Source organism: Triturus cristatus, chromosome 5_2 (assembly GCF_964204655.1).
Source record: "Triturus cristatus chromosome 5_2, aTriCri1.1, whole genome shotgun sequence".
NCBI lineage: Eukaryota > Metazoa > Chordata > Amphibia > Caudata > Salamandridae > Triturus > Triturus cristatus.
Genome location: NC_140588.1, coordinates 502,280,820 through 502,304,929, shown reverse-complemented (window position 1 = coordinate 502,304,929; position 24,110 = coordinate 502,280,820). Strand labels below are relative to the sequence as shown.

General features: G+C 44.7%; 1 protein-coding gene across 2 annotated transcripts in view; it reads left to right on the top strand.

The window, feature by feature from the left end:
* Nucleotides 1-24,110, top strand: part of AVL9 (AVL9 cell migration associated) — a 425,217-nt gene that overhangs the window by 353,104 nt on the left and 48,003 nt on the right. For both annotated transcript variants that reach the window (XM_085607507.1, XM_085607508.1), the window contains exons 12-13: nt 15,985-16,204; nt 21,070-21,187. In XM_085607507.1, coding sequence (XP_085463633.1) covers nt 15,985-16,204; nt 21,070-21,187 — 338 coding nt within the window. The remainder of the gene's footprint in view (nt 1-15,984; nt 16,205-21,069; nt 21,188-24,110) is intronic.

Below are 24,110 nucleotides of genomic sequence, written 5' to 3'. Positions count from 1 at the left end.
AAATCTTAGCGAACGCAGTCAACTCCCAACTTTCATACTACTTAAAAGAGAACACCTTATTACATTAATGTCAATCAGATTGTAGTCCACCACACAGCACCAGACCTGGGCTGCTGTCAATGAATGATGAATGACCTTAGAGCCATCTTGGATCAGGGTGGTTTCGCCATCCTGCTCCTACTCTTTGATACCATTTCCCCACTCAGTGCTCTTCTCCCAACTGGCCGACTTTGGCATCTGCAAGCGAGCTCTGAAATGACTATTCATTTTCGTTGGCCAGAACTCAGAAGGGCTCCTGACACCCCCCCCCCCCCCTCCCCCCTTTCAAGTCCACTTCTGTCAAAATCTGGTGTGGAATACCTCGTGGATCCTCCTTCAGTCTGATTTTGTTTAATATCTACAGCTCACCATTTACCACCTTAGTCGAGTTTTTCAGATTCACCATAGTATCTTATGGAGATGACACCCAAATCATTGTGTCTATTTCTGAAAACTGCTCCTAAACTCAAGTCAACTTTAAACTGTTACCAGGTGGATGAGCCTGAACTGCCTTACGTGCAATGGTGACAAGACAGAGGTACTTTTGTTTGATAAATAGTCCTCAGACTGGTCACCATCGTGGTGGCTAAAAGAGCTAGGACTTCCACCCACTCCACTAAGTTTTGTGAAAAACCTAGGTTTAATCATTGACAAGAAGCTCTCCTCTGCCCATATTAGCCATGCGGCTGCTATCTGTGTACCCATACTCTGCATGTTACAGACGATTTTTCCATTGCTTTCAATCATTCTGCAAAACTTTTGTTGAGGCTCTGATTTCCTCCTGTTTGGATCACGGCAATCCATCAGTCTTTATTTGGGCGCTCTACGTTCTTTCCTTCACCGTCTTCGGGTGGTGCAGAATTCTGCTGCCTGCCTTTTTCCAAATATTCCCCCTTAATGACTCTATCATTGCTCATCTAGAAGCTGACTACTGGTGTGTAAACAATCTTTTTTCTAAGATCTAAGATCTGTGCCTTACTCACAAAGCTACAAATAACACCGGGCCTGCTGTATGAGGAATACATTCTCACCCTGTCGTCCCTCATATCCTCTTTGTGCAATATTTCTTAATAAATTCACGGTCCTTAAAATCAAACTCTGCAGATAGGGAGGAAGATCATTATTTTGTCTTTCAGCCAAATATTGAAACTCTCTCCAGTTCAAATCGGGAGAATTCACAGCCTGTCCATTCAGGAAAAAGCTCAGAATCTGGCTTTCTCAATTTACCTACTAATCTCTAGCTGTGGCTTAAAGATGAACAGCACCAGGATGCTCATGGGTAACAGCTGCCCTCTACATTCATTCATTCATTTCATACAAAGGTGGCCACTTTGTGAATTACCAATCTACAAATTCTGTCATCAGGATTAGAGACTCCAACCTGCTGACAATAATCTATGTGAGAAACTCCTCTGATTGAACACACTCATGGTTAGCAGTTCTAAAATTCCAATTTAAGCAAGCTTTTCCAAAGGTATGAATTATATCAGACAAGTTATCCACTTGATTCTAAATCTTTTTCCTTTTTGAATGTGAATAGCTGACAAATTCGAAAAGTAAATGAAATGATAATTACAGATAATAAGAGCAAAGTAGTTTTACTTGAGACCAATTCTCCCCCTAATATTTTAACTTTTTGTGCGGTAATGCAATGTTTTGTGTGCAAACTTTTAATCACTGTGTACACAGCAGCACATTGAGGTAAGCGGAAGGAGTGAGGTATTGCTTTCAAGTGAATATTGCCAGGAAAAAGTTATGTGAGAACTTTTGTTTTTATAAAGTGGTCTTAAATTGTAAATTTTAAAGTATACTTTTCCAATTATATTGACTAAAAAGACACCCATTTTAGTAGTGCGCCTACCTCACTCCAGGCCATTGTGGACATCCTCTTCAATCATGAACGTTTCTTCTACAAATCTTTTATTTCGGATGTGTTAATCTAATTAGCTCAAGGGAAGCAAACAAAGACTATAACACTGAAAATGCATTGGCCTATCTGGTAGAAGTACAGGACTGGAAACGGTGTTCAAACTTATTTGGAGGGAAGTAATTAACTCATCCGAAACTCTTCAAGATTTGCCTAGAAGAATCACTCATCTGAGTCAGAAAAGTTGTTACTTGTAAAGTTTCACATATTTGTCATAAGCACCATAGAACATATTTGTGGACCACCTTAAGAAACAGCACAAATGTTCACAGTCTAAGCTAATGTGCCATAACACCTTCTGTAGTAGAATATGCATTAGCTATGAAATTAATATAGCCAGATATGTTCATCTGAATGCATGCAGTTATGGTTTTTGTATTCAATATGAATTCTCCTGTGTCTCCTGCCCCAGGTAATGTGGCTGCAGAGCATGCCATCATTTATTCTGCTGGCCCAATCTGAAAGACACACGTTAGTGAGAGATTCCTTACCTTAGAATATCCCCAGGCGTCAGACTGGATCCGGAAAGATTTTGTAGCAGTACCCCTGCGCGTCAGTAGGTGGCGTCGTGCGGCTCCGCATCCGTCGCTGGCGTCGTAAGCGCCGAGATGACGTCACGGAGACTACTTAGGCGCCACCCATGCGCGCTGACGTCAGTTCTTTCATTTTCCGCACCAGCAAGCGCAGATCCGGATAGAGCATGTACCTTAGTCACTTTTTGACTACCCTTTTTGAGACTTGTTGTCTCCTTTTTCTCCTTGGTGCACGTAGGGATGCCTGGATTTCAGTCTTGTGGGGCCTGCCGTCGCAATATGTTGGTGGCGGACCCCCACGATGTTTGCCTCTACAGCCTGGAGACCGACCATGACTCCCGGTCCTGCCGGGCCATGGCTCCGAAGGTCTTGAGGGAGCTGCGCCGGAAGTTGCTGGAGGCCCTGCACTCGTCCCAGCGCTGTTCCAGGTCCCGGGACCGTTCCCGTGAACGCTTGCGGGGCCGCAGTCGTCGCTCCTCGGGCTCCAAGTCTTCGCCCTCGGATTCGGGTAAGCGACACCATAAAAAGAAGTCGAAGAAGCAAGTTCGCTCTCCAACGTCCTTCCGTCGGTCCTCGCATGCGGACGAGGGCGACAGGGGTTCAGCTCCTGCGGCTCCCTTGGAGCCTGGGAGTTCCACGGCCAACCTGCCTTACCCGGGTCCGTCGGCGACTCCCGAAAAGGTGCAAGAATTTCTTGCTACCTTGGACTGCCTTTTTAGGCCTCGGGTTCCCATCGGTGCGCCTTTGGGCCCCGCGGTCCCGTGTCCAGATCCTGTGGCGCCGTCAGCGGATCCAGCTTCGTCGCCACAGGATCCTGCGCCGTTGGCTCCGGCCCGACGCCACAAGGTCCAGCGCTTCCGGCCCCGGCGCCACCCACGGCTCCTCCGGCGCCTCAGTGGGTGCCGTTTGTCCCACCCTTGCCCCGGTTCCAGGACCATTTTGTTCCTACCTAGGATCTGCATTGGGACACGGCGCCGGCTCGGCCCGTTTCTGACGCCGTATGTTCCTTCTCCGGCTCCAGCTCTGCTGCTGTGGCCTGTTCCCCATGCACCAGAGGTGGAGGACGACTGGGAGGGGTCCGAGGACCCTCTGGCCCGTCAGTGTGACTCCAAGGGTGGACGACTTGGAGGATGCCGGCGACCTCAACCTCTCTTCTGACCCGGGGTTTGCCTCTACCCCGCCTACCATGGAGAAGGGCGCCTCCTACACGATGGTGCTCCGTCGGGCAGCGGAGGTCCTCAACCTCGATCTCTCTATGGTAGCCCTCAAAACTAATCTCCTCACTGAGGTGCTCCAGACTGTGTCCACTTCGTCGGAGCCCCTGCTCCCCTTTAACGACGCCCTCACTGACTTGGTTGCAGCCAGCCACTGGGGCCCCTGTGGATAAGAATGTCACCAGGCGTCACCGTCCGGCGCCTGGTGACCCTCCTTTTCTGGCCACTCATCCTACGCCTGAGAGCCTGGTCATCCAAGCCTCGATGTCCGAGAGTGCTTTTCTTATGGCCCCGCCGAATAAGGACTAAGAAGCTGGAGCAGTTCGGTAAGAGGTTATTCTCTTCGGCCAGCTTGGGGCGGAGGTCAGTGAACACTGCTTGTTTATCAAGCCGCTATTCCCACGTGGTGTGGGATACGGTTGCGCAGGTGTTGCCTCAGTGTCCTGAGGAGATCCACGCTGTGCTGTCCCAAGCTGTTGCTGAGGGTAAGGCTGCAGCTAAGTTCGCCATTCGGTGTGGTTTGGACACCGCGGACTCACTGGGTAGGGCGATTTCTACTACTGTGACGCTGCGTCGCCACGCCTGGTTGTGATCTACCGGGTTCTCGCCCGATGTCCAGAGCTCGCTCATGGACATGTCCTTTGATGACACTCGCCTGTTTGGCGATAAGGCCGACAGTGCACTGGGGCGTTTTAAGGACTCACACGCTACAGCCAAGTCCTTGGGCCTTTCTGCAAAGAGCCCGGCCACTCCTGGTTTTCGGTCCTTTCATGGCCACGTTCCTTCTCCAAGCCTATGCAGAACCAGCCTCAGCGCGGCCGCGGCTTCCACAGGGGCGGCTTCCACAGGGACGGCCCTGGGAATCGGCGTGGGGGTCAGTCCACTTTTGCCCCTGTTGCTTCCACCTCCAAACCTTCCTAATCCGAGCTTTGTGGAGCACCCCACGCCGGTGGGTGGCAGGATCCGCCACCACCTCCCCCACTGGCCTGATATCACATTGGACAAGTAGGTGTTGCAGATCATCCGCTGGGGTTACTCCCCTCCCTTTCTGTCCTACCCTCCAGCCATGCCACCTCGGTGCCACCGCATGTCGGGGGATCACTTGATGCTTCTCCAGCAGGAAGTCACAGCCCTTTTGGCCAAGGGGGCCATCGAGTGTGTTCCTGGGCCGGATGTAGGGAGTGGTTGTTATTCCCACTACTTTCTGGTCCCCAAGATGTACAAAGGGGGCCTGCGCCCCATCTTGGACCTCCGGGACGTCAATTACTTCCTGCGGAAGGAGAAGCTCAAAATGCTGACTCTGGCTCAGGTCTTGGCTGCCGTCGACCCTGGAGACTGGATGGTAGCGTTGGACTTGCAGGACGCATATTTTCACATCCCCGTCCTGCCGGCCCACCGGCGTTAACTGCGGTTCACGGTAGGCCAGGAGCATTTTCAGCTTGCCGTGCTCCCCTTCGTCCTTACCAGCGCCCCTCGGGTGTTCACAAAGGTGATGGCGGTGGTCGCCGCCCACCTGCGCATGTCGGGGGTGTCAGTCTTCCCATACCTCGACGAATGGTTGTTGAAGGCGGGCTCGCCCCAGGCAGCCGTCAACCACCTTCAGACTACGGCCGACCTCCTGCATTTGGTGGGGTTCTCCATCAATGTGCCGAAGTCGCACCTGAGTCCCTCTCAGAAGCTCCCCTTCATCGGAGCGGTTCTGGATTTGACGCTGTTTCGGGTTTATCCTCCAGAGCAGCGAGTCCGGGATATTCAGGCTATGATTCCGATCTTTCAGCCTCTGTCCCGGGTTTCAGTCAGTATGACCCTCCGGTTTCTGGGCCTGATGGCCTCCTGCATCCTGCTGGTGCAACATGCCAGATGGCATATGCGGGCTCTGCAGTGGGACCTGAAGTTCCAGTGGGCGCAGCATCAGGGCAACCTGTCCGATCATGTCCAGATCTCGGAGGGCACTGCAAGGCAATTGCAGTGGTGGCTCACGAATGGCGATTGGGTCAATGGCAGATCCCGCTCCCTTCCCCAACCGGAGCACACAGTGGTGACGGATGTGTCCCTCCTGGGATGGGGAGGCCACTTGGGAGTGGCGGAGATCAGAGGCCTCTGGTCTCCGGCGGAGTCCCGGCTCCATATCAATCTGTTGGAGCTTCGGGCGATCCGACTTGTACTGAAGGCATTCCTTCCCTCTGTCCAGGGAAGTGTGGTGCAGGTGTTCACGGACAACACCACCGCCATGTGGTATTGCAACAAACAGGGTGGGGTGGGATCCTGGACCCTATGTCAGGAGGCTCTGCGCTTCTGGACATGGCTAGAACATCAAGGCATTACCTTGGTGGTTCAACACCTGGCAGGTTCTCGGAATGCCAGGGCGGACTAACTCAGCCACCGATGCTTGATGGATCACGAATGGTGTCTGAACTCGGACGTGGCGCAACGTCTCTTTCTGCGATGGGGAGAGCCTTGGTTAGATCTATTCGCCACCGAAGAGAACGCGCAATGTCATCAGTCTGCGCGTTGGAATTTCCAAGGGGGCACTCGCTCGGCGACGCTTTTCGTCGCGAGTGGAGTTGCGGTCTGTTGTACGCCTTTCCGCCTATACCACTTCTGCCCAGAGTCACTTTTCAACTCGAGGCCGTCACCCAAAAGGCAAGAACACGGTTTTTAAAAGCAAGTTAAACTTATTTTCTAGAGGTTTTCTCCTGGCCCACCTTTTGAAATGAGTCCACTGTTCCACCATTAGAGTTTCTGCTAAAACCCCTTTTAAACCATTTAATCACGCCAGAAATGAACCAAGAATAGTCTGCTCTGAGCACCTCCCTAGTGTACAGATTCTCATGTCTCTCCTGAAGAGATTGGCTATGGCGATCTTGATGAAAGAGGTTTTCCTAACACAAGAGAAATCAAAGTATATTGCTAACAGTAAGCCTTTGGTAGTCTCTGTGCAGCTAGGAGAGGCGCCATCGGGTGCGTAGACTTCCCATGGGTCTATCCTCTCATCATACTGTGACAGCTGATACAAATGTGAAATGTTCACAACCTCCAATCACTCATTTTTTCGTGAACCTGGCCATGATTGGCTTCAAGAAAGGAACGTACTGCATAGAAAGAGAGGGGATTCGGCATTTGGGTGTGCACTGACCATGTGTGATTGGTGGTGCTTGTGATTCTGAGTTTATTTATACATCACAGAGTATTGGGAACATGTACCATAATTGTCACTTGGAAATCCTTCACTGAAGAGCTAACAAGAGTTTACATCCATGCTCCTGAACTGTGTGTATCCCGTTATGCTGTAAATAAAGCTACCTTTTGTTACCTGCAAATTTGCAAAGTCTGCGTATGGCCGCATCTTTGTTGAAATGCTACATTATTAACAATGAAGTATAACCCTTACAGGGTTATAATCTGAATTAAACCCACTGAAACTGCAACTGTAGTGCCATTAACACTGTGAATCCCAATGATTAAGTAACGTTTTCAGCTCCACAGCTCATTAAATACGCCTTGCAATATGGGAGTTGCTGATATTAACCTGTTTGTAGCATTGGTCACTTCAACCAGATGTTTCTGTAGCAGCACAAAGAAGGATACACTACACTCCCTTCTTCCAAAAACACTAGAGGCATCAGCTTACCAGGGCTGGCCTCTTGGCCAGTGAGGCGGGCAGGGATTCTCAAAATCTGTGACTTTGTGGTCAATATGCCTTGGTCTTTGGACCAAAGGTGAGCTTGTGACCTTTGCCCTGTGCATTTGACCCACTACGATTTCATAGTTGTAATTTCTAGATAGAAGTTCTCTTTGGCAGTATCTGATCTTTCCTACAGTTACTGCTTTTTGGGCAGCATGCGGAATGCTGCATCCCATGTCCCATGGGATGGGAAGGGTCTCAAGGGCTTTACGTGCATAAGTGACTGCTGCCACCAGCAACTAAAGAAGAGGGCACTTGCTGTGTCTGGACCGGTTTGTGAGTCCTGCAATGTTCCCGGATGCTGTGGTGCTCGGAGGTGTTCCAGTTAGGAGTGTGTGTGGGGCTGCTGGGAATACCCCCTCCGTGTTTGAGGGTTCGTTTTCCTGCCACTTATGGACAATATATTCATAGATGTCTGAGTCTGTAGAAGGTGTTGTAGTAGAGCTTTAGAGCACATGAAGTAGAAGCCGTGCTACGGATGGAGCCTAAAGGACTGGAGATGCAGAACTGCCTGTTCCGAATGAAAAAGAAATGTGCTACGTTGATGAAGTGTCCACTTTCACCCCTAGGGTGCGATCATTTGTCCTGTTGCAGACTGCTGCCTCAGACTTGGTGTTCTAAGCATGTTATGGGGGTTCTACTGCATGCTTACTGATGCACAGAGATTTTACAACACTGTTTAATGTTGAGCCCTTTAATTATTTGTCATTGTGGCCTGTGAAGCTGCGTTCTGACATATATAAACTAGAGGTTCTTCCAAAAGTTGCATACCCGTGCTTTTTGTATGTTCAACGTAGTCATGTTTTCAGTTAGTCTTATCCTTTGTTTATGCATAGAAAATTTTAGTAAGGGTTTATGCCAACTGTACGTTGCTTATACTTTTTTTGTAAATGAATATTTGCCCCTTTAAACAGTAAGCACCACCTGCTCATCAGCATAACCAGAACTCGATCAACACATCTATTTGAAATTTTCAGTCATCTCTGTTACATGTCTTAATATTTCACCATTGATTAACAATTTGCAGCACATGGCAATTATTAAAAATATATTGGTGCTTTAAAGTGCCGATGTGTGATCTTTAGTTTGTTGTGTATAATAACTCCTATACAGTAATAGTAGTTCTGCTTCTTCCACATAACATCGGGTACTGCAGGTGACAATATTTCTACTTTTGGAAGAGGTTTCACTTTCAATACATTATGTAGGGTAACTGATTACATTTTAAGAGCCCACATACAGCGCTCTTTCCTTGCTACGCTGGTAATGCCTTCCTTGTGAATATGTTAATGTGAGTACCGTATTGAACTTCTTGAGGTTTATTTAATTCACTGTTTGAGTGCTCAATTAAGTCTTATTGAGGGTTCCATCCTTGTTAGATGTTAAAGTTACAGTGTCTGTTCTTTGAGTGTATCATTGGTTGTTTCCGAGTTGAATGAGTTAAGGTTTATCATATGCTCTTCCAGCTAGGCTGATGATGCTGAAATTCGGTTAAAGAAGGAATTGTTAACGTGTAATTGTGTGAATGGTTGATTCATTTTACTCTTGAAGTGGATATTTATTTTCCTGAGTTGGTGGAGTTACTCATTTTTCATTGTTAAGGGCTACAAGGTTTCCTGGCGTTAATGTGGTTCTATGATTTTTTTAGGGGTTACATGGTGGCTATGTACCTATGGTTAGCCAGGTAATCATTGTGGTTTGAAGCTGAGACCTGTTCCCAGAATTTCAATACATCCATACTTGGCTTTCCAGGTATTGATAAGGTACCACATTTTTGTAGTTCTTTTGGTAATGTAATGCAATCATGGTAATTGTCTTTTGGTGCTGTTGGTCAGTGAAAGATGGTTCTGCGGTGAGACGAGTATTGTGTACTATGCTGGAATATCCATTGTGTGTTGTTTATGTCCTTAATATTTTGATGCTATTTCTGTTTGTAAAGTGTTCCTGTGCTCTGGTGCTGCACTGATCCTTTGTCTTCCTGGAGATGTTGCTTTACTTTTTAGGGTGTCACCCTTGCATTGCTAGATGTTGCTTTGTATTGCTGTACCTATTTTGTTATTTTTTTGTTGTAGAAACTGGAGGTATGTGGCAACCTACAATGTGTGAATTTGTGTACAGAAGGTAGCGAGAGAAAGGGCATTGCGGAGTGTGCGTGTTTTTTAGTTTTTCACCAGGAATATTCTCTATCTTGGTCATTTGGAAGGCAGCAGGGATGGACAGAGCTAGAGTGACGAATTGAAGATACATGCTCTTGGTAGGTTAGCTGAGGAACTACTTACTGCCACCTGAACTGTGTGACACTGTAAGTAAACTGTTTGAACAGGTAAGTTTACCGAGCCTACTTACAGTGGCGTCTGTGGTTGAACGGTACACAACCCATCAGGAAGAACACAGAATGATAATTTCAGAGTGTGAAGATTGGGTTCAAGTAAAGGGTTCTTTAATGCTCCAATAATTCTTTTCCATCAAAATTAACTGGTGCTTTATCTGCCTGTATTTGGTTAGAGCTGAATCGGTAGGTTTGTGCCCAGTCTCAGTCTTTTGCCTATCCTCTTAACACAAATGTTTCAAATCTGAGGAGCTGGGAAAGAAAGGGTGGCTGATTTGCTTCGGTAGGTGCTCCTAATTTCAGGCTAAAATATTTGCTGTCCTTTAAATGGAAATATAGAAGTGCAGGTACTCACTATTAAAGGTACCTGTTTGTTCCTGAGACTTACCTGTACACTTCCCATTAAATGTATTGCAGGAGTTCTGAGAAGTGCAGGCACACTACCTTTCAAATTAAAGAAGTGCAGGTACTCTGTACCAGACAGTACCTGCCATTTTAAAGCACTGGATATTTGGACGTAGTTCATCATCTTTCATGGCTAATCACAAGGCTGTTTGTTATACCTATAGATTGCTCCCCCACCTCTCTCTCACTCTCTCTTTATTCATCTAATAATTCAGTGCCTTTTTTTAATTGAAGGTTAAAACCCACTTCGGATAAAGTTCCAAAACAGAAACAATCTAAACCTGGAAATTTTAAAATTTAAGAGCTCAATGTAACTGTAACTCCCCAAAGTTAGTGATAATAATGAGCAAGCATTGGCAAAGCCAGTTGGTCTCGCCTTTGGGATCTATTGGATTGACCGATTCTTTTTAGCCACGCTGCAGCGGGGTTAAAGGACTAAAAAAAAAGACTTTGACACAGTCACCTGCCTCGTTTTGTGTGTGCCTACAAAATGAGGACTTGGATTAATAACTAAACACAAAAAACGCAGGCCAATGTTTTTTAAAAGTGGTTAGGGAAAGCATACGGAGAGGGCGAAAACAACACTGGCCCAGGAAGGGAGGTGGAAGCAACTTAGAGGTGGCGGATGGGGGGAGGAGAAGCAACAGGCAAGAGAGCAATGTAAAGCGGAAGCACATGGGCGAACAGGCAGCGGGGAGTGCAAGGGTGGGGTAGGGTAAAAGCAATGGGCCAGAGAGTAATGTGGAGCGGGCAGGTGAGAAGCACGCAAACGAGAAACCAACAGGGTGGGGAGTACATGAGGACAAGGGCAACATGAAGGAGTGCGGGGGGAAACCACACAGACATCAGACCATCATGGAGTGTAGGGGAAGAGAAGTACACAAGGTAGACAGCTGAAAAGACCATGCACTCTCGTGGAGTGCTTAACTAGAAAGAAAAAAGGACAGAAGTTGGCCAATCAAAAGCGATGGTAAAGAAGCAGTGCTGCATGATAGGAACAAATACAAGATTGACCAGCTGGGTTATAAAAAAAGAAGCAGGAAAATGTGAGTGACAGGAACTTCAATGATTGGTTAGCAGTGGGCAGACTCCAAGCCTGTGTGCTTGTTAAGGCCACAATATGTCTAGTAACAAACCACACATCAGCGGTCTAGTAGGCAAGACCTAAAAATCAATAAAGTGACAGTTAAATCCCTGTAGTCTACGTCAAACCGGACCACATAAAAAGGGTGTGGCAGTCCTGGCCCAAATTAGCCCCACAATGTTTCTTTTCACAACAAGGTTTGTAGTACTCTGCTCAGGGAAGTGAGCTTCGAAATGTTTCTAGAAGCTGTAACGGTCAGCTCTTCAAGGCTAATCAGATGATCTGTTCAGATTCCGATTTCAAGCCTCAAGCTGTTTTGCAAACCCAGTAGTAAACCTTCCATATACATTTTTTACTCTTTTTTTTTTTTGTAATATACATTTTCCAAACAGCTCTGCACTAATGTACACCAAATTAAAAAGGCGAAAGAAGCAGACCTGCTACGGTCTTCTTGCCACTTTCGACATCATTCCATCAAGCGGTTTCAGTGGTGTCAGTGAACAGATCTCCAGCTGCAGTTGCCATGAGAAAGTACATTCAGAACCAACATTATAACCTCCCCCTCAACCAATGTGCATAATGCTCTACCAGATCGGCCTTAAGTTGGTTAACTATAACTAGAACCTATATTGGGGGGGGGGGGGGGAGGTTGTGTGTGTGTTTGTATATGTACGCGCATGTGTTTAATATTGGGAGGTTGAGGCTTCTTCAGGGCACTTAAAAGTGACAGACCGTTAGAGGAATTCCTTTCACATAAGCCTTTTTGGTGCAGTTTCTATAGAGTGGAGGCTCTAGGCACCAGTGCACATATAGGTCTTCAGTACCTTGCAAAATTACAGGAAGCCTAATTCGCACTTGGTGGCAGTGGTAGAAGTGGGCGGGATCTGAGCGACACTACGCGCCCATACTTTTTAAATTTAAGAAAAACAGTTCCCCAATTTTTTGAGAAAAGCCAACCGTTCCAGGATGGTTAGTTTCGAGAGTTGAAATGCTTCAGCTGAAATATAAGGTGACGAGTCTCCTGGGCTGTAAAACTGAGGGAGGAGCAGGTAGCCAAACAAGTCCTCTTGCCAGGGTACCTGTTGACTAGACATAGAAATGTAAATGTGCACAACTAGTTAATCTTCAAATGTAAAGGGTGCTTGTATTCACTTTAATTGATGGAATCACTTGAAGCTTACTGATGACACAAATTTATTATTTTTCGGTTGTATTGCAAGCAAGTTACCAGCTGAACTGTGAAGTGTGTGCTTTTCAGGAACAGTTATAAGAAAAAAATGCACTATGAACAGTCTGGGTACTTTAAAAATCTATATTTTGGAATCCATTTTTTATCGTAAATCTTTTTGCACATCCTACTCCAGCCTGTCTTCTACTGTGTGTAATGCAAGTTTAAAATATGTCATAGACTGGGACCTTGTAGCACTAAACATACATTATTAGCTATTCTCCACAGCACCAACCAGGGTTCAATTCTGTGGCTCTCTGGTTACACACACAGACCTCTGGGCAGTGCATTAACCAATAGAGGTTTCATAATGTACAATAGTGCATTTCCCAGTGATTAACGCTTTCATTTAATCTGTGCATCATTATTATGGCTCCTGGTTTTATGGTATTTAGTTTTTGAAAATTTCCGTCTGTATTTATCCATATTTATTTCTTACCCATCTTGTTGGTAATCATTCATATTTATTTGTTGTTTATTGAACAGAAGAGATAACTCTTATATTTCCACATTTATTTAACAGATAAAAGTACACAGCCAAAATAAAATAATAAACCCACATGAAAGAATTTGCATAATAGCACACATACATGTTGAAATATGCAGTAATTTAAGCAAATCTCTTTCAGCTTTCTAACTCCCCATTTTGCCAATATGTACAGCTATTGGCCTAAAAGTCATTAATGTCAGTATGTAGAGTCACTCAAAAGACGCCAAATCATCAGTATTTTTCCACTTTTAAAAATAAATACGGACATGAAACACAATGTTTTCTGTCTGTATTTTTCTGTAAAACTCAGTAAAAATGGAAAACGGCGAGCCCTAGTTATTAAATATGTACTTGAAGGTGAAAGACCGAAAAATGTTACAGAATATTTAACTTTTTTCAGCCACGCCTTTGCTCTGCCCCCATGCTCACTCACCCCAACCTCATTTGCGTGCAGATCACAGTTCCCATACATTTTTTATGCACTTCGACCACAGCTTTGTGGGATTGTAGTTTCAAAGTTCTGATCCTTATGCTGTCAGATCCCGCTCTATTGAGCAGCTTTTCCCTAGTATGATAAATGGATAGTTAGTCTAGCGAGACTGACCTGAGACAATTGGTTGACCTGTTCGGGCAGAATACCTTAGTTGAGGTATCTTTGGGACCTTCCATGCAGAGACTGTCTTCTATACACAGTAGGGCTGATTCTCAAAACCTTTTGCACGCCTACATTTTACATAGGCATATACAGACTAATTTGCAAATGCGAGCGACATATCCCTAATATTATATTCAGGATATATGGACATTGGCATCCTCAAATGAATCCGTAAATAGGGCAGGATTTTTGCACCAATCATTTTAGGTTGGGAATGCCAGGACGATGGCCTTTGGGAAACTGATGAAATACCAGTCATAACGTTGTGGATATATAACATTTGTACTGTATTTCATGCCCAATTCAAGCAACTTCTCTTAGAGGCAAAAAATACTCCAGTAAGTGTAAACATTGGTTGTGGAAACTCCCCTTACACTGCCATATGTCCAGGGGTTATTGGGTTAGATATTTAAACTCGTGGGAAAATAATTTCAATATGAATAAAAAATACAAAAAGTTAAAGTACCTTAACCCTTACCATAAACAAGTGGATTTCACACCCGCAGAAAATCTATATTTTAATTCATGAGTTGGTGTACACAGAGACATCTACAATTTTCATGAAGTGTGGCACGTTGGCATGTAGACTAAGCCTACAACTTTATTTTTGTAAATCCAGACCAGTATTTTAATATGACATTTTTTTTCAGTCAGATACCAGTTCAAGGCTATCAGGCTGCTGTGACATGGGCAGAATGATGCAATCCAGTGGTGGCATAGGTAGCATAGTTCTGGGTCCAAAGAGCCTTGAAGATGGCCTAGGTCAGCATCCTTATTTAGATGGCATTTTAGGAGTATGTGCTTGATTTTGTGACTATCAGAAACAATATTTTCCTGTAGATAATTGAAGTTACTTCTGGAGGCTGTGCTGGGTTTTAGAATGATGGTCAGGTTAGGATAAACCTCCGAGGTTGGCCTTCCAGCAGACCCATTGCCTTTAGCCAAGTGACCATGTTGCATTCTGTAAAGTATTCCAGTACAATAAGACTCAGGGTTATATAGGGAACAAAGGTACAGAGCTTAAGCGACCAAGAGAAAGCTTTGGTCACTGCTGGTCTAAGGAGCAAATCAGCCCTGCCTCCGAGGTTCTGGAGTGTGGGAAGCTCTCCTTCTCTGTCCAGTCAATTCAGCAGTTAGCTATGACGTGGGAAACCAAAAACCCCATCCATTCCCTTCTAGGCTTGATTCTAAATAGTGACAGAGACAGTGGTCTTGGGAAACCCAACGAAACCTGTCCTGTAGCCAGGTTCCACGCACAACCATAATTCCTTTCTGCTGAACACTGTTAAAAATACATTTTTAGGTTAGCAAAGACTTTTTGATTTTACTAAAATTATATGTATAATGTACTTACTTGTAGGGTCTTTCAGCCAGCCCTCTTCTTCCATTGGTCTGTTGTGTCATTTACCTTTTTCTTCCACCCACCTAAGTATCAGGACTACTTTCGATGTGTGCTTTTTGAGACCAAAAAATATCTTTGCTTTTAGCCTATGATTTTCTGTTTTTTTAGATTAACGAGCATCTAGCTGGTTCCTCAACATTAAAGTTTAAAAAAAAAAAACCCTGACAAAGCAAGCACTGATAAAGCTATTAGGCTGGCGGCAAGTGCACGACCCTTTTGTTTTGCCAATGCTTGTTAGTTTTTGTGCCTGAGAATGATGCTCTTTGAACTTATGCGACTGAGTGATGCTGGTGAATTAGAATTAGCACCTAAACTTTAGCATGCCGAGACAAGCTTTTTTTTGTGAACAGATTTTGATTATTTCCGCTGCAACAGCTTAATACATAACCATAAGCCAGCTTGTTTCACTTGACATTAGTTTCCCCATATTATTTTCACTTGCTACGAAAGTGATCAGTCTGAATTCTCAAGCGACAATAAATTGATAACATTAATTAAACCCCTCCCACCCTTCCCCCGAGTTATCCTGCTAGTAGAACTCTCGTAAGTTGCAGGGTTATGTGTATCATCAGTTTTCTAGTTGTGTGCGCAGGGTAGGGTGATGCCAGTCTAGTGTAAATGCCGAGACCAGCTTTAATACTGTGTATGCTCGAAGTGATGGGAAAGGATTATGCACCTATCTGTTGCCAGAGATATTACTATTTGTTTCAGGGTATAGAGCTGAAGGTCAAATTAAACAAAAAAAATCCTCTTATTAAGGACACCAAATTCATAAGTTTGTGAGCAAGCATGTATAGTCCATGTTGCACACCAAATTTGCATGCTGTTGCCACAGTCCCTTGACGGGGACAAATACATGTAGCGGGGTGCAAGAATAGCCGATATGTTTGAAAATTCCTGCTCAAGTACATTTTTTCAAACCGTTGAAAGTTTGTCCACCTATAAGGCTTGTCTGGTTGTGCCTTCATTGACTAACCAAATCCTTTTAAACAGGTAGAAGAAGCGCGTGTCCAAATCCATGACCCGGAGCTGAAGAAGATTCTGAACCCCACAACTGCAGACCTGCGGTTCACAGACTACCTGGTGAAGCACGTCGCAGAAAACCGCGACGACGTGTTTCTGGACGGCACCGGCTGGGAGGGCGGGGACGAGTGGATCCGTGCTCAGTTCGCTCTCTACCTACATTCGCTGCTTGCCGCCACTTTGCAAACAGGTGACTTTCCACTTTCAGTGCAGTGTTTTATTTTTTGGTTGCTTAAAATCGTTTAAAAATGTTTTCAGACACAGAATAGGTGATATGTTCCGATGCGCCATATAATTTTGATAGGGATTGGAATTGGTTAGATTACTTGCTGGTAACCTTCGTCACTCTGAGTCTTTCTTCTTCGCTCCTATTCTTAAATCACGAGGAGGGTTGACCCCTCTAGCTAGGGACCCTGAGTAAGACTTTTTATGTGAATAGCTCATCCCACAGTAAGCTCCCTCAACTTCAAAGTTGCCATAAATGAGGAAGAATTTTACTCAGGAGTCTAGAATAAATAAACCCCAGAGTACACGGGACAGAGGTCTTCTGGGAGGGATGGACAGAGGGAGGCTTGTGTAGTCTGGGACAAGAAGCGGGGTATCAAAGTAATGCACATGACCAGAAATAATCCAAGCATCACCTCCTAAATGCCGGACATCTATTTTGCTTACAAAATGTATAAAGCAGTTTATACTTGCAGTATCGAAGGGGGTGGGGGTTCCAGTCCCTCTTTCACCCTCCTTGAGAAAGAAAGACTGATGGACCAGTGTAGTAGTGATGCCACTGTTATGTATTGCTATTATGTATTTCTGGGCATGCGGTAGCCTCGCATGCCCTCATAACCTGTATGTTCACTTACGAAGGGTCCTCGCGGCTCCTAGGCGATGGTTAGGGATTCCAGTGCAGTTAAAGATGGGCTGTGTCTCGACTAGCCGCTCTGGGCGTGCCGTGGCCGATCCGAAGAAATAGACCTATTCGAGACCTGCATGTACCAATCGAGTGTTTCTTCTCACAACAACCAGCCCACAGTTTTTCAAATCTATTATGCAGCAATGCAGGGCACAAATCCTATAAAAAGAAGTGAGGGGTACTGACCAAGTTAGGCAGTATGCAAGTGACATCTTGACGCATGCCATCATAGCACATGACGTTACGACACGTGACTTTCCAGGTGGCATCACAGGAAGTGACCTCACTGGAAGGGACATCACAAAAAGTGACATCAGATACTAAGATCCCACACATATGTTTATCAGGTGTATCATGAGTACATTTAAGTGCATTTTGAGATTGAGATTTGGAATCAGGGTTGTGCCAAAAAAGTGGCGCAATCATGACGCAAAATCTGGGCCTCAAGTAATACATTTTTTCTTGCCACAAAGAAATTTGCAACAAGGAAAAGCAGGGTACTAGATCTATTCTGCTTAATTGGTTGTAAAGTCTGCATTTTAAAAATGTTATGGGGTTAAGGCACCTGCTGCAGTGGTGCCCAGTGTATCTCAGGGAATAATAATAATGATGAGATAACTCTGGAGGTTGACACATTTGTTAGAAAGATGTGTTTTTTGTTTTCCCAAATTTGAATCAAAGTAGTATAGAAGATGAAGTTGTCTCCTGCAAAACACAATCACCCACTGATCTGGAGGGGGAGAGGGGGCTTTTGGGGATTGTTGAACCTCTATTTTGTTGCTATCTTCTTCGGGTTTCTTATTCATGATATTGCTACACACATGGTGTGCATCTTATACAATGGTGTTAGCATAAATGCACCAATGAATTATGCAATAGTGCTTTGATATGTGTGCTATAACATGTGCCAACTGAAAATGCAATAAAATATGTTTAAAATAAAAAAGTTGTCTCCTGCAAAGCACATCTTGTAACATGCAGATCACGGATTTTTATTTTATGTAGATAGGTAAGTGGATTGCTGCTTTGAACACAGAAATCCTTTTGTTGCTTGAAGTTAATAAATTTGACTCCTTCACCTTGTAACCCTGACTGTCTCATGTAACACATCTTCTATGATTATTTATAGAATGGATAATGTATATGTTATGTAAAGCACTCTGCACTGGGATGAGTAGCGCTATAAAAGAAATGAAATACTGCTATTTAACATGTTATTTGGGTAACTACTGGGACAGACCAATCCATCTGACATTCTTATAGTGCATGCACTTATATACAGGGACTGAACAAAGTAAAAAGCATGCATCTCTTAAGTGCCTGTGAAGAGATAACGAGCTCTGTGCTTTTGTTTCCTCTCCGGTGCATTTGCATGTCAGTGTGAGGTTCCAGGCTACCTCCAGTCCAATACTAGATCAAAAGGAGGCCTGATGGCCCCTTAACTTCGGTGAAAAAGAAGCCCCCTCCCTGCCCGCAAGTTGCTGCTGGGAATGGAAAGCAGACAACGTGCAGGAGCAGCTGAACGTGTCCTGGTGTCTAAAAATTACACCGGGACAAGTTCAACATATTTCTGTGGGGCCCAACTTCTTGGCAGGGTGGACAGCGTCCACCCTGTGAAAATAGTGGGCGGGCGCCGTGTACCCACAAGTACCCCCGACTCGTGCCCTGCAGCGATGCCCCGAGAAGGGAACCATACCTCCATCTGCCTTGGATTACGCAATGAGACCCATTAGAGCTTATTTCTATATAGATTTACTGGAGAGGCTGAAAAAGAGTGTGTTAGAATAGCCAATTTGGGAAATCACTGTGAGTGTGATGGGTCTTTTTCTGGGTGAGGTGAAGGAGAAGAACACCGTCTTGCAATAGACGCATGTGGAAGTTGCCAGCCCTGGAGACCATTTATTTGAGTAACAAAGGAAAGATTGCTGTTGGACAGCACAACCAGGCTATGTGCTTTTTCCATTGGCTCAGTTGAGGGGTGGAAGGGTCAGTGGAAAGGGAGTTTGGTCAGAGAAACAGAACCCGTCAGCAGCATTTGAGTTTTCTCTCCCACAGCCAGTTGTTTTGCATTCAACACAGAAGTTGAGATCAGCAGTGTTCGCAATCAAGTGTTTTGCCAGAGTTGTTGTCAAACTTGGTAAGCAGCTGGGTATCGTCAGCGTACATATGAGTTGTAGTGGTTAAGGATGCTAGTGAGAGGGGACATATAGACAGAGAACAGGACTGGTGATAAAGCTGAAACTTGCGGGACTCCACAGATAATGAAAGGAATGTGCCCGTTTTAACCTGATGACTGTGATTTAGAAAGAAAGAGGAACACCAAGGTAGCTCACGTCCATTGGTCAGTTTTGCCAGAGCCACAGAGATGTCCAGAAGGATTAAGGTCTAGTATGTTTTGGTGTAGGGAGCTGAGAAGCTCTTTTCTAATGTTTAGAAGAGTTTCTGATGTGCCCTTAGGAGTTCTGAATCCTATTAAAAGGATTAAAAGTCACTGAGAGGACTATGAGCTTCTAAATGAGAGTAGATTTCTTATTCAACCACTGTTTCAAGTGTCTTGGCAGTGCAGGGTAGCCATATGTCTGGTCTATAGTTAAGAGATTGTTGGGCCCATAGAAGAATTCTTCAGGATGGGTGTGGACGTGGTGCGCCCTAGTGGTTGAGGGATTAGACCGCTGGTGAGGAAGGCATTGATTACATTGGTGATAAGTGGGAGTAGTCCTAGGAGCCCTATATTGACGACTTTGGCATTTTAGGCATCCCTGGGTGGAGTAGCTGAAAGGGCCACAAAGTGACCTCCAGTGGCCACTTACGGGTTACACTTTAGGGAACTCGCTGGCATACTGCATGTGATGGTGAGATACCCATGATGAGAAGTCCTAAAAGTAGGCTGATTAGTTTGGCCTTCAACATCCATACGTTTTAGGAATGAATTTGAATCTGGAGACACTAAGAGATGTAGATTATGAGTCATATACTCCAAATCTTTTATGGCTTCACCAACCTAGTCTGATATTAGTCTGCAGACACCCTAAGACACAAGCCAGAATAGCACACAGACCCTGAATAGTATTAGAAATGTGGACATGAATACTTCTTCGCTGGCGTTATTTGGATTCAGAATCTAGTGCTTCTGTCCAAAGTGCCGCACGGTTGAAAAAAGAACAGGTGTTCCTTTTAATACCAAATCAATTAAGTCAAAACAAGTTCTAGGCACGTGCATTTCAAGTCTACCCTATTCGACTTTTTTAAACTCCAATCAGGATGGCGATTGCTTGCATGCAGTAGATATGCAAGATGAATATGTTAAAATACCCATCTGTGGCCATCTCCAAGCAGTCTTTTTCTTAGGAGCCCCTGTCCTGGCTGAATCAAGAACCTGCATGTCATGTCCTTAACTTTCAGATGGATTACTTCACCTGAGACTAGTGTTTTAGGAGAGCATTCTTAATTCTGGTCTCTTGAGTGCTGGTTGTTCCGTTAGCAGTCCTCTAGAGTAGTGAAGTGCAACTGAAGCTATTATACCAATATGCTCTCTTAAGGTATTTCTAAGGTGTCAGCTGCTCCCATATCTGTGAAGCACATTGGCTCAAAATAATTACTTTTATAGACCCCTGGCCAATGGATGGTCATTACCCTAGACTCATTGGAGTTTGGATGAAAGAAATCCGAAATGTATGCAAAACAGGCAAAATTGTAACCAGTGTGAGCTGTCTACTCCATATCAACATCCTGGACGTCAGTGTAATGTATCTGTCTTAAGATAATTTTTCCTATTCATGCAGTGAAATGAATATGATTAGCAACATTTTGAAAAGATAGTAAATAATGCTCTTCCTCAACGTTTATTGGTAGTAAAATAGTTTATTGGATTGCCTTGCTTAACTATATTGATCTGATGACATTAATAAAATGTTAAGTTGTAAATTGAAATGTATTTGGTTTTGTCTCTTAAAAGTCTGTCTGGCAGGCAAGACCCTTGAAAAAGTTTTTCTAAAAGAGTGTGATGAATGGGTAGTGTAACTGTAGTTCAAGTGACCACTTTTTACTTATGCCACCCTAGTTATTTTTTTTCTTCACTGTTGCAATTCCATTTTTGCAATCAATTGCCCTTTATCAATTCTTTTCTATTCTCTTTCATGTTTCAGATAACGAGAAGGTGCTGTCTGACTATGGTACTGCCTTCGTAGGAGCCTGGAAAATTACACATAACTACAGAGTGTGGAACAGCAACAAACACCCAGCTCTTGCAGAGGTAAATCCTAGGTAAGACTATAAGTGCTAATGTAATGTTGAAATAGGGACCAAGCCGTCTCAAAGTATATTGGTGTCATGGGCAATTACATTTTTGCCCTCGCCCACTTATTTTTACAAGCACCTTTCACAACCACTTCTTCTGCCACCCTGTCCCAAACTCCCAACTTAGTCTCCGACCCTGAGCTCACTTAATTTTAAGAACCCATGACTGAGGTATTTGCCTTTAGAATAAAAAAGAAACAAATAGGCCTGAGACATTGTCACTGTAATTGTGGTATTTCCATTCAGAATAAATAACCAACAGCAAACATAATTCCTTGGGTAGACATCTCAAATATTGCAGTATTTGCATTTATAATAAACAAATCAGGCTGGGCTGCAAAATAAACGGGGTCCACAACTATTATTAACCAGGTTGTCTCGTTTTTCTCTTTACCCTTTCTTGACATGATTTCTTCTTTTTCTTCCCCCTTTATTTTGTCACCAGTTATGATGTTGGTAAGCAACAGACATGTCCTATACTTAAGAGAGAGTTTATTGATGATGAAATGCAAATGACAATGCACCCAGCTGGTGATGTCACAGGTAGCTTCGCCCAGTTATCTGTGATGTACACCCCTGTTAGAAATGGGGTCTCTAGTTGCCAGAGGTACGCACCTTGTCCAAGTAGGGACCACCATCTAGTCAGGGTAAGCTAGATTCACACTAAAATAACCTGTGCTCACCCTCTGGTAGCTTAGCACAGCGCAGCCAGGCTTATCTAAAGAGGCAATGTGTAAAGTATTTGTGCGAGAAAGCAAAAGACACACAATTGATGGACGGAATACAGAACCAATCAAAACATTCACCCTCAGTCAAGAGATCTGGGTTAAATCCATCATTCTTTTGCTCACCATGCCACCCCAGTTTAGACCTGGCCATATGCAAATCAGTCTTTGCCCTGTGCCTCATGGGAACAGTCCTGCCCGAACTGCCAAGCCAGGTCCTCCCTGGACCGGAAACAAGCATCCTAGGACCGGTTTCGGGATTTCACCCCTCTTCAGCCAGCATAGCTTGAATCCAGCGGCAAATTGAGCCTGGGACCCACGTCTGAGCATACCCGGCGCACTTAGGGCGAGAAAGCATGATGGATTTAACCCAGATCTCTTGACTGGGGGGTAAATGTTTTGATTTGTTCTGCATTCCGTCCATTAATTGTGTGTCTATTGCTAAAGTATTTGTGCAACACACACACACACACACACACACACACACACACAGAGTAACACAATGAAAACACCACAAAAAGACTCCACACTGATTTAGATGAATTCTATAAATTAATCAGGACCAAAACGACAAACATCCAATAAGTAGAAGTCGAGTTATGAATTTTTAAAGAATAAAAATAGTTCCAGCGCGTATACGCTGGATCGGGGCAAGGTTAGTAGTTCGGGCTGACCATGAGGGAGCGCAGGCCAGCTACAGGACCCACTCAGGCACCTGTAAACAAAGTACCTTATCCTGTCACAACAGGGCGATGCGGGGCTCAATCAAGCGATGCATCAATGTCGATCCTGCAGTGGTGCGGTGCGTCGGTTCCATTGACGAAGTGCCAAGGCCGAGATACGCTGGTTCCGGCTGCAATGCACGGGGTTTCTCCATGCAAAGGATGCGTCGATCTTTGTAGACTGCTGCTGCGGTGATACGCGGCTCAGCGCATCAGTTTTTGCAGGTGCTGCAGCAGCTTCAATAAGCTGCGCCAGGTTCTACTCCTGCCACTGGGATGATGCATTAATTTCTGCTTACGCAGTCAGCAGATGAGTTGGTGCCTCTGAAGTGCAAATATCTGGGTCGACTTCCAGTGAACCAGGCACAAAAGCAGGGGTAAAGACATTGATTTCTCTGAGTAGCAACAACAGGAGGCAAGCCAACAAGCCCTTGGAGAACACTTTAGGGTGCAAGTTAGAGTCCAGATCTCTCTCAGCTGGGTCAGAGAGCATCGGGGCAGCACAGCAGAAAAGTAAGCCTTCCGGGTCAGCAGTCCATCAGATTTGCTGTCCTTGATGCAGCACAGCAGTTCTTCTGACAGAGTCCAGTTGTAGGTCCAGAAGTGTCTGATTTAGTGGAGTAAGAGACCCAGTACTCTAATCCAGATGTGCCTTTGAGGTGGAGGTGACTTCAAAGAAGGGTCTTTGAAGTGTACAGAAGCCCTTTCTTCCCATCCCTGGCTCCAGACTACTAGTAGGAGGTCATTAGCCCTTTGTATGGAGAGAGGACACTACCTATTCAGTTGCAAGTGTCAGCTTTTTCCTCCTTTCCTGCCCAGGAAGGGCCATTAGAATGCAGATGAGTGCTCAGAGACACCTAACTTTCCTATGTTTGTGGCTATCTAGAGGGAATGCACAAGGACTCGACTCAAATGCACCAGTGATGAATGTGAAAGACCAGTTATTGTAGCCCCGCAAGACACTATTCAATGTTTAATTGACATAGAAGTATTGCTTTTGGGTTACTAACAATCCCATAAAGGTATTGGGCACCGTGGTAACAGTCACAAACCTTATTTTGTTATTCACAGTCTCAACAACACACACTGTACTAAGAATTAACACTTTTATGTAAAAAGAATGTATTTCTGCAGAAATAATCTGTTTCTCAGTACATCTAATACAACTACTCAGGATATTATGAAAAAAGGAAGAAGGCCTTTTATAAATAATGAAAATAAGATGAATTTTTTCTCCATGTTTTAAAATGTCATCTAAAACGTAACACCCTGCTGCGTATTTCTATGCACTATACTAAGAGAGCATGAAAAGCAGAGCCACTTGCAGTTAAGAGTTTCTTAGGGAGAAGAGTAGGCACTGCATTCCTGGTTGAAGGCAAAGGCTATCTTTATCAGCAGAGGTGTGAAGACCGTGTTCCCTGCGAAGGGCAAACACCCGCTGCG